The 11,988-nt window shown below is 40.9% G+C and overlaps 1 protein-coding gene across 1 annotated transcript; it reads left to right on the top strand.

Moving 5' to 3' along the window:
* Window positions 1–1,110: 1,110 nt before the first annotated feature.
* Window positions 1,111–10,452, top strand: LOC115241931. The gene is given in 6 exon segments (XM_029817906.1): window positions 1,111–2,086; window positions 2,994–3,987; window positions 3,990–4,940; window positions 6,131–6,381; window positions 7,400–7,822; window positions 8,662–10,452. Coding segments are annotated over 5 exon segments (3,834 nt in total). The 5' UTR covers window positions 1,111–2,086; the 3' UTR covers window positions 9,877–10,452.
* Window positions 10,453–11,988: the final 1,536 nt, after the last annotated feature.

The following is an 11,988-nucleotide window of genomic DNA, read 5'->3' as shown; positions in this document are numbered from 1 at the left end:
CGACAAGGAGTTGTCATTCTGTTCTCCATATATTACATTTATTACACGTTTTCTCTCTAGTATTCTATTTCGAAGAGATCGCTATCTTCGAAGACTACACTAATCGATCGCGATCGAGTTGGCCCGGGACCAACTTTCTGCATGTCCATCTCGAAGCTGAAGAGAACCGCGCAGAATAAATCTCGATGTCTCCGGTCGATAGGTAACGAATATCATATGTTCGTATCGGTAAAAAATAGCATTGTCCCTGCGTGGTGTACAACGTTTATGTCATCATACATATCTCGCTTAGGTCAGTCAATTTATTATGTTATTATTGCGCACACTCGATGCGTTTTATATTTGCCTTCCTCTATTCTCGGCGATCAGGAAAATGTCGTAAAGTTTTTGAAGACAGTAAATTTTTAACGATTAAACATTTACGATGTCCTTTGATCGATATTATATTCTATAATTAATTATTTATGTATTATTTATATAAGAATCTATGTCTGTGCTAGAATTAGTCATACAGTGAATATTTATATTCTAAAATGTTAATTTATATTTTCATTCATTTATCTATTAAATTATTTATTCTAAATCTAATCAAAATTTATTCTGTTGATTATAAATTAATGTAGCTGATTATTTGCTTTAGTTTAAACGATGTATTTCTATTATTAAGTTTGTAGATTGATTCATTTTTGTTAATACGAGATTATTGCAATTAATAAATTATAGATTATACATGCTATGCGTGTGGCATGTCTTCATGAATAAACTTCACTTCTCGTCGATGTATCACCGCCACGTCATTGACATAATTAGAATGATCATCATCATCATTGTAGGACTGCCAATCTGCATCCTACATACGAGATAGTAGTCGGAAAGAACGCAGTTTAAATATTTATTTTATGATCAAGAATAGAATGCGATTCCAACTAACAATAAGTATAAAAAATGCAATGCAAAGTATTATCATCTTTCTAAAAAAAAGTACCATACCGTCTACTGTAAGATCAAAAAAAAAAACCCCCTTCAAAAAAAAAAAAAAAAAAAAAAAAAAAAAAAAAATATTATTTGTTTTCCCCATCTCCGCACAATATGAAAATCAAATTTAATTAAAAAGAAAAGAAAAGCGCAATTCGACGAAATTAAAATATCATAAGAATATAGAAGAGAGCAAAGAGATGTCCCCCCGCACTCCGATGACTAATCCGATGATCTACCGGGTGTGCTCTGAGAATCGCTGCATTCTTCTTGTGCGCGGCACATTGTGTGTGCATCGTTATATTATGGATTCACCAACACACGCATAGGCGAGACGAGTCGAGCCGAGTCGAGTCGATTCGTGCGGATCCGAGATCGCGGCGTCGGCGTCGCTCGGCGTCATCGACGACGCCGACGCCGCCTCCGCTCACTCTGCTCCGAGCTGTCAAACGCGCCGCACGCAACCTGGTCGACCTCCACATTATATCACATTTACCATTCGGCTCCTCTGATACTACACTCTTCGTCTTGTGTCTCCTCCGTCGTAGACCTCCTCGTCGTTTCCGGGATAGCGTCAGTCGTTTCCTTAGCACGTCAGCAGACTGAGATCCCTCTACTTCCGGATAGAAAGTTCGATTCTCCACCGTTCACGTTTGGTTTACCTCAAGTTAATTTCCTCTTCACGTTCAACGCCGAAGTCTTCGTATTTTTAACCTCTCGTTTTCGACGATCTATCGATCCTCAGAATCCCAGCCGCATGTCGGAAGAATCTCAATTCTGTGCGTTTTCCATGGGGGAGCCGGTGCGCCGGTAGATCCCTCTCTCCTTCTCGGTCGAACGTGTGTCCTTGGACGATCGCTTGCTCGCGAATGTCGTCGAGCGACTCGTTGTCCTCCTTGCTCAAGGACACGCTTGATCCTGCGATGAGAAATGCCTATCGCCGGCGTCTCGCGGCTCATCGTCGCGAACAGGAGGATGGCAACCAGAGTCGCGAGATGACTGAGATCCCCTGAGACCGCAGCTCAGATTGGGCCCTCGAAGATTGCTTATCAAAGTCGAGGAGCGAGAACTAACTGGACGGAAGCTGGAGGAAAGATCGTGCAACTTCAAGGTAAAAGCTTCCCTCTGACAGGGGTCCATCGCGGGGTTAGAATACTGTTGCCCCCCTTCATCTCCCCCTCTTTCTCCTCTATACCGGCCGGCTTTGAATCAATAATCTCCGACCAAGATAATATGCAGGGTCTCCTGATAGTATCTTGTATTTTTGAAGAGAAGAGTGTATCGACGCAAAAAGGTTTTGGAAAATTGATTTTTTCTTTTCGCATCGACGTATTCCGTTTCACTATCTTTCTGTTCGCTCTCGTTCTCTTCTGGGTCTAGCAACGGTGCGCGATATCAGTGCGCGGATTATTGATTTCTCCATTCTCTCTCTCTCTCTCTCTCTCTCTCTCTCCGGCTTGCTTATGTTATTTTCAAATGGAAATGGTAGAGCGCAATGATCGTTGATTATAATAACGGTGAAATCACTTATCTTCTAGAAGAAAGATAGGGGCGAGAAGCCGTGGTTTCCGCGGTGAACGTAACGACCCAATTAATCTTTATATTTCATGTATGTTATTTTAGCCCCTCAATTTTATGTTGATACTATTCATTTTATTTCACAATATATGTTAGTATTTTTTAACATTTGCAGTCTTAAAAATTTTTATTGTATTTATAATATTTATTTTTTACATTCTTGATATTTTAATATTTTTAACACATTTAACACTTTTGTCTAATATATTTCTATATATCCCGATAGAGAGAATAGACCTTCTCATTTATTTCTTTATCTAACATATAATATGTAAGTAATAAAATTATTATTTTTACTTTATAGATAGCCACTGTTATTTATTTGAGAATTTAATTATTTTATGGAGAGAAAAGAGAGCTCTTCTTTTAGAAAGGATTAATCGTTATTTTTTCGTAAAAATAATCCTTTATAATCTTTGATCTCAACTTGGTGTTTACAGATGGAAGAGAAACACGAGATGGAATCGCCTTCGGCTCGTCAGGACTGTCTCGTTGAGGCCCAAGAGGATTCCACCTCAGTGGAGTCTGAACCGGAAAGCGTATCATTTCCAAGCAAGACAATGACAACGATAACGTCAGCAACAGAAGCTGAAGACGACGCGCGAGATTCTCGTGAGGACTTGGTGTGCGAGAGACTGGACGAAGGATCGGAAAACCAAGGATCTCAAGAGGGACAATTAAGTGATTATCCTTGCCTCCGGAAACTGGAGGGGGAGAAGGACATGGACCTAAAGTTGGAAAAGGAAACTAGTGAAAATGGGAAAAATTTAGATATTGATTTTGACGTGGAATCGACGAAAGATTCTCTCCAGGAACCCGAGGAGTCCTCGAAGATACCTGATTCTCAGAATTGTAATGTCGAGGATGAGGAGGATAAGATCGAAAAGAAGAGGACCGGGAGTGATTTTCTGCCGATCGGCGCTCAAGAGATCAAGAGAGTTGGTGTCGAAATCTCAGAGGAAGAGGCGACCCAAATGAGAAACGACGTCAGAAGGTTGTCGCCGGTATTAGTGAGTTTGCGGGAGAGGACCTTGGGCGAGGTTTTCCTATCTTCGCAGTCCTGTCTCTTCGGGGACGAGATTGACGGCAAGGCAGCGTCGCGGAGTAATGCCATCTCGCAAGAATTATTTGCGAAGGACGATTCCAGAATTCAGGATGTCAATCAGAGCATAAAACAGGATGTCGACGAAGAGAAAACGATCTTCAAGATCGGCGCAGGTCTTCCAGATTGCGCAGACAGGAAGCTGAATTATAAAGGAGATGCGCTCGGCGTCGACGTAGTTTCTTCGATTCCCTCTAGGCTCGAAAATTCAGACGGAACGAGTCAGGACGACATCAAAGACGCGAACGTGACTGGGAATATCAAGAGCGCATCCTGCATGCCGATCGAGAAGAAAGCGACTTCGAGCTCTGCACCATCGAGTCCCGCCTGTCGACGTTTAACCGCGTCAAGATGGTAGACGCGAAAAATGACAAACTGACAGGTGAAAATGCCAACGAGAGGATCTGGAATATCGAGGAAAGCTCTCCGTGTTCCAAAAGAAGAAGAAATTCCGTCGAAGAAGAATGCGATTCGTCTTCGGAGATTTCAAAAACCAATGAGAGAAGCCCAAAGAAGCAACGGTTACAAAACAGCTCCTCCCCGATCACGAGATCAAAGAAGTGCGAACTGATAGAGAGTAGTCAAAGTCCTGATCGCAATCTGATACTAAAAAAGTGCAAAGTGGTGCTGGAGCGAATCATGAAGAGCGAGATCGAACCATCTCAAGAAGAATCCCACGTCGAGGAACTCGAAGCGTTGAAAGGATCCGAAAGAGAGGAACTCGCGCCCGTGGCAGTGATCGGCAAGCTGGAGGAGAACGAGGAGGTGGTACTGACGAGCTCATCTCCCTCGGGTGAGGATAGCCGGGCGTTTAACGAACTAGATTCGTTGGAGACGACGCCGAGTTCGCCGGAAGAAGGTGAGACGACGCCGGAAGAGACATCGGTCGACGTCGGCGCCGAGGGTGTCGACACCGAGACGGAAACTGAGACCGGCTCCGACAGCTCGGAGGTGTCGCCCATGACAAACATCCGGGAGTTACGCGACATGGCGTCCGATCATCAGCTACCCTGCCCCGAGGAAGGACCGCTGTGCTGCGTGGAGGCGATGGCGCCGATCATGACGAGATTGGAGGCCGAACGACCGGAAGCGTATACGGAGGACTCTGCCGAGAGTCTGACATTGGCTACCGGTGCCAGAGACGAAGTCAGATCCGATGGGAGCGATTCCGGTCTAGGGAATGAGATTCCTGGTGATCCTGGACCGGCGCCTGCACCGGAAAGCGACTCGGAGACATCTTTTCTTGACAGACTGCCGGATGATATCCTCTCTGACAAGGAGAAAGGTAAGAGATGTTACTTTCTTCAAACATCTCGTTCGAATTTTTTCATTTGGTTTCAATAAATGTGTTTAAAATTTAATTATAATAATTAAATTTAAGTAACAAATTTTTTATTTGTTCTTCTGATTTTAATTTAATGAAAAGAATAATTGATGACATGTGAAATATCTAGTCGTCTAGATAATTGGATAAAAATTATTATATTATCACTTTCTCATTAATTTTCAAACGTTTTAAAAATTATTCAATTTTGATATTTCTTATATATCCTTTTATTCATCACTTTTTAAATTCATTAATTATGAGATGCTGTATATCAAATTTTATTCTGTATTTAATTTTAAAAGTGTTATTCAGTACTTTATTTATTCAGTGTCTGAACTGTTATTCTGTATGTATGAATGTTTTATTATTTATTCCTTTTATCACACAAAAAATTCTCTATTCTGTTTTACTCTATAATTATATTTAATTTTTAAGCTATTAACCAAAATTTTATTTATTTAGCGTTTGCATTGTTATTCGCATGAAAAGAATATTTTATTATTTATTCTTTCAAAGACTATCGATGAAAATTGTACAAAATAATTATTCTCTATTATTAATACACGATCTTTTAATTTAAACAAGTCGAAAGGATCATCATTAGGGATTGAAAATTTCAGGAAATCTCATCCTAAAAATTAGATCATTTTAAAAAATCCTTCGAAAGCTTTTACGCTTTCAAAAGTTTTAAATTTAACAAGAACTCTTCTTGCCAGTCTAATCTCACAGTCGCGCCGGTCGAAGATATCCAGCGAGCGAGTGAGGAGCGCGCAACTCGATAAGCCTTGCATCGATTGTCAACATGCGAGACACCGGGTGTCCCTAATACAACGTAAAATATAAATTCATAAACAAATTAGTGTGGATCTTGTTCGTCAAAAATGTCAATCGATCTATCTTAGTCTCAGATTGATATATTTCCTTTCTTACACAATAAGACTTTACTATATATATATATATATATATATTTATTTTTTCATTAATTGATAAAATATTATTATCATTCCAAAAAAAACTTTTTCGTTGACAAGAATTTTGTATTCGAAATCTCACACGATATGTATATCGTCGTAGACGGAAAGATCGCAATACTTCTGTATACATTCTGTATACGTGCCATTTCTCATGACACGATATATTTCTTTCAGGCGTGAATCAACTAGATGGCTTCGCGCCGTCCTCGGGTACGCCTGAGACTCCGGGCCAGGCACCCCTGACGAGTTTCCGGACACTTCCGGCCAAAAGCAATTTGAAGCGCAGGCTAACCGACTGCATGGAGGGCGATGAGTCGCGAAGCAACCCCGATGAGCCCGTGAAAAAGAAGCGCAACATCCAGTTTGATGCAGTGACAGTCTATTACTTCCCCAGGACGCAGGGCTTTACCTGTGTACCTTCACAGGTAAGTCCTAAAATTGTTCTCTCCCTTTCTCACTTTTTTTAATTTTTAAGTAGCAATTTTATGCGTGTCTTCTCTTTTTATATTTTTTGTATCTTTATTTCAAATGTCTTGTTGTATTTCTAATTAATTTATTAAATGTTATATCTAAATTTTGTGTATTTTTATGCCCCATTTTGCTCTGATATAATAAAATGTATTTATTTATTTATTATCAATTACCTATTATTTGTTACTATTTATGTATTTTACTTATCTCTTTCCTTAGTACATAAATATCTAATTAATAGAGAAACATATTTCTTGTTTTTAATTACATTACCGCGCATATGCTTTAAAGTTTCTTGTAATAAAAAAAACACATACTATTATTTGTAATATTATTTTAAGATACCACGGGAATATTGGCTGTCGAATTTATATAAGATATCATATAAGATTATGTAAGAAAATCAATTTCTCTTTTTCTTTCAATCGCTTTCATGTGAAACATCTCTTTTTTAGATTTCTCCCTCCAACATCATTTATAATACCATTCAATCATAACATGATAATGCTCACCATTCAATTCGTATAAGACACCATTCTACTTTTTTGTGTGCCATCATTTTAAAATAAAATTTTATAGCATCGCGATACGATGTCTTTTATTGATTTCAGCCATAAGGGATTCCGTTAGCTGTACAAAAGTAAGCGAACGAATTTTTTCACTGATATGACATATCATGATACTATGATTCGTTTTATTACTAATAGTGTACTTATATTTTACTTTTATTTTTACATTTATCACACACATTACTTTTTTTTTTTATTAATATCAGTATTTCAATTAACAATTTATAAATCTATTATTATCAAAAAGAAAATAAAGAAATCTCTTTTAGAGAGACCTTTCTACAAAAAGGGAGATTCGCAAAGTACATAAAAAATATTTATAAAAATAATTTATATATAATATTGATAAAAAAATATTTATATTATTACACTATTCACGCAATGGATTTTTTTTTTATTTTAGGGCGGCAGCACTCTGGGTATGAGCGCCACCCACACGCACGCCGAGAGGTTCTCGTTGTCGGAGCACGCGGCCGAGCAGAGGCGAATTCATCGCGCGCATCTCGCGCAGCTGCGCTCCGAGCGCAACTGCGCAACCAGCTGCGTGACCGAGACGGCGTCGAGCTCGGAGGATCCGAGTGATGACACCGACGAGGAGCCCAGCGACACCGAGGAGCTCGACATCGACAGTTATTATTTTCTACAACCGGTGCCGACGTGGCAGCGCCGGGTGATGCTGAGGAACGCCGGGGTGCGGAGGATAGACGCCGTCGAGAAGGACGAGTGTCGCGACATACGGGCCAGCAGGGAACACTGCGGATGCGGCTGCAAAGGATACTGCGACCCCGAAAGCTGCCCCTGCAGCAGGGCCAACGTCAAGTGTCAAGTAAGTCGGTCGGGCAACAATTGGAATTAATACCGTCTATTTTTATGAGATGATCATCTTCTATTCTTGATCATTTTAATAAGGGATTCCGTCAAGATCTGCATGTAAGATTTAAGAAATTGTGATCCCGAGTGGATGGGAAGTGAAAAATTAAAGAGAGAATCTGACCTACTTTCTTAAAAATTCCAGAGGAGTATAGATTTAATTTTCTCTGCTTCGAGATTAATATTTTATGTGTAATTTGGATTTAATCTTTTAAAGTTCTTGTAAGAAGTCACTGACTCTTCTAGTGATTAATCTTTCCATTTATTAACACATTCAGTTCAAATTAGTTTTATTGATTAAAAAAAATCTGAGGATTAATAGATTAAATTGAAATCGATTTTTTCTCAGTTTGAAAATTAACAGAGGACATTATTATTTAAAAAGGCTTAAAAGTGGATCAAAAATAAACAAAAAATTATTAATTTTTATGTTAAAAAAAAGTTTGTTAACGAAAAGACAATATATTATAAATATCGATAGAAAAAGAAATCGATTAATTTATTGAATCGATTCAAAAAGGGTATATCATAAAACGACTATTTGTTTTGTAACTTGCTAAAAGTCAATTTTAACTAATGGAAAAAATACTCAACTGTGTGACTCAAAAATTTTGCTAGATTATAAAAATTGAAATAAAAAAATCATAAAATAATATCATAAAAAAACAAACATATGAATAAAGCATGCAGAAAGCATACAAAAAAGAAATCAATAAATTTATCTTTATGATTCTGAGGATTTACTGAGATTTCTTAAATATTAAGGCATGATTTTTCATTCAATTCGATTTTTAGGTGGACCGACCGGGTTTCCCTTGCGGCTGCACGCGAGACGGTTGCGCCAACAGCTCCGGCCGAATCGAATTTAATCCGGTGCGTGTGCGAACGCACTTTATTCACACGCTAATGCGACTCGAGCTGGAGAAGAAGCAGCGCGAGGAGGAGGGCGGCGGCGAGCACGCGGATCAAGTCGCGGACAATCAGAGGCAGGGCGGGAGGGGTAATGGCGGTTCCCTGAGAGACATCGATTCCCTGGGGATGGAGATCGCCGGCAGAAGCGGCGACGCGTGCGCGATCCCGGGTCCCGGGGGCGGAGGCGGATTCACGACCTTGCACTACGAGACGGGTCACGAGGGCGGCGTGGTGACAGCTGGCTGTCAACCGGAAGTGCCCGGCACGAGGGAGGACAGTTTAGACCTGTACGCGATCAGGGACGATTGTTACGCGAGCGAGGACGCGGTGGACGGCAGCCAATCGGTCGCGGTACAGCGGAAGCTGCATCCTGAGTTCGGCCAGGCCTTCCAGAGTTTCTCGACGGGCGCGCAAAATGGCGGTGGCGGAGGCGGCGCCGGGGGTGGCATGGGCTTCCAGCAATCTTCATATCAGGATTACGTGAGTTCGCCGTACGCCAATCTGCCGTCCACGTCGAGGGTCTCGCAATTCCAGCCACCGCCACCGCCGCCGCAATTCCAATCGTCGCCCAATCCAGCCGCCTTCGCGCACTACGGGCCCTACGGCGGCACCCAGGACGCCGCGAGTGCCGCTCTTCAGGGTAACTGCACCGCGCAGCTCCATCAAGTACCACCGGCCCCACCACCACCAGGTCAGCAGCAACAACAGCAGCAGCAACACTCGTCCTACGACGCGACCGTGTTCGCTCAGGACGAGGCTACGAGCACCGCGCAGTACACGAATCTCACCAATTCGGTACAGCCGATGAACGGGACGACGGTGGTGCAGCAGATGCAGGGCAAACTCGAGTCCTTCTCGGATCTGCTCAGTGGCAGGTATTCGTATTACGGCGAGATGCACGAGCCGCAGCAGCATCACGGTACTTATGGTCCTCACGGGGGCGGTCACGGTGGTGCTACCGGCAAGATCGCGGAGATGGTCGTCGAACCCTGTCATCAGGTCGCCGGCGAACAACAGTCCGAGAGCACGTCCGAGGATTGCGACGAGAACTTCGGCGAGATTATCAAAAAGTCCATGGTCGAGACCGTGTCCGCTTAAGAATAGAAAAATTCTCTCTCTCGCGCGGAAACAGATCCATTTGAATACCGAATTCGCATCGGAAGTACGTAAATAACTTTTTAATGCTCGAAAGAGTTTATTTTCTTCGAGCCCTTTGTTCAGGAAGGATTTATCCGAATGACGGAGTTCATTCAAGTATACAAAAATAAACTCCGGTTATACCCTAATACACTCCCGAGAGGGTCCATTTCCGCCCGATTCCTTCGAAAGTTCGAGGACGAGGACTTCAAGGACGATTTAAAGGGACGGGGAAAATTTTTGGAATTTACCAATAATTCGCGCCTTGCGCGATAATAAAGATAACGGTGCCCTCCGAGGGGAAAGAATGGGGGCCATAGAATCAGACTGACGAGGGGTTTCGAGAGAAAATCATTAGAGAATTTCGCGGCTACGACGTGTGCGTCCGCCCGGGATGGAGAGACTCGTAACGTCATCGTCGACATCCTCGTCGATCTGTAGAGAGATAGCCGGCTGGAACCGCTTGACTTCGCAAACTGAAGGACTTTTTACAACTTTTTATTGCAATCGAGAATTGATTTTTGTTTGCGATAAAATTTATAAGGAAATGATTACAGAAAAATATATATATGTATAATTTATTCAATATATTTTATAACAAAAAATTTATATCATATAAAAAATTTTAATTAGATTATAAAATTTAGTAGATTAATTATTCTCAATTTCTAATATCTAAACTATACTATAGCGTTGATAAATATTGTAAAGAAATTAAAATTTTGAAGTGCGTTGCATCTCTTGACAAAAACGACATTCCAGAAGAAAGTTCGAGGACGAGGACTTCAAGGACGATTTAAAGGGACGGGGAAAATTTTTGGAATTTACCAATAATTCGCGCCTTGCGCGATAATAAAGATAACGGTGCCCTCCGAGGGGAAAGAATAGGGGCCATAGAATCAGACTGACGAGGGGTTTCGAGAGAAAATCATTAGAGAATTTCGCGGCTACGACGTGTGCGTCCGCCCGGGATGGAGAGACTCGTAACGTCATCGTCGACATCCTCGTCGATCTGTAGAGAGATAGCCGGCTGGAACCGCTTGACTTCGCAAACTGAAGGACTTTTTACAACTTTTTATTGCAATCGAGAATTGATTTTTGTTTGCGATAAAATTTATAAGGAAATGATTACAGATTGTGAATTTAAATGATTCGTATCTCAGGTATATAGGTCGACGACGACGTGATCAAACGAGACGACGAAAATTTGAGCTCGCAAGGTTTCGAAAGATTGATTCTTCGAGTTCTCGAGTTCTCGTCGAGAATCTTCAAGAGTGATCCGTAAGCAATGATGGGAAAAAGATTTCAACGAGGTTGTGACCAAGAAATAACATGGGATCAGCTTATAGGTTGCAGTTTATAATATCTAACTTTAATACTTTTAAGCGTAGGACCGGAAGCGGGTCTTTTTAAAACTAGCCTCGAATCGAAGAGGCTGCGATTCACAGTTAATATCTATCTAGAGCGAATCTGCTGGCTCTAATTCGAAAGAACCATTCTGGAATGTAGTTAAATTTTAATATTTAAATCATTAATTCAATCGTATTTTATATAGAAGTTTAATATTTTTAATATAATATTTTTTAATTTTATATACAATTAATTCTCCATATTTTTATATATATTAAAATTAAAAAAAAAAAAAAAAAAAAAGAAAAAACTGCGGATCTTTCAATTCGTTAGAGCAGCAAAACGTATCGTTCTAGAGCGATATTTCGAGACGCAACAGCATTTGGCTGAGATCATCGCCCTTTAAAAACGGCGAACGCGACGACAAAGTAAAAACGAAAAAAAGCACACGTATATACATGATGTATTCGTAGACGAGCGTGAGCGATTGTGATACTTGTGCATATAAAAAAAAATAAGGGAAAAGAAATGTCCGCCACTAAGTTCGTGGATTCAGGAACAAATTGTATGCGGGACTTTTTTTACGCCGGTCAATATAGAAACTGCGAATGGTGTTTTAATATGATTATCTCGACTGCAAAGCGCGGATTTCGATTTTCTTTTCTCGCGAATATCCAGCGTGAATTGATGGGCGAGGAAACCTGGAAAATCTCAAACGCGTCG

This window comes from Formica exsecta, unplaced genomic scaffold, assembly GCF_003651465.1.
Source record: "Formica exsecta isolate Colony F162 unplaced genomic scaffold, ASM365146v1 scaffold120, whole genome shotgun sequence".
Taxonomy (NCBI): Eukaryota; Metazoa; Arthropoda; class Insecta; order Hymenoptera; family Formicidae; genus Formica; species Formica exsecta.
Note: the sequence above shows the minus strand (reverse complement) of the source record. Positions and strands in the feature narration are given on the sequence as shown.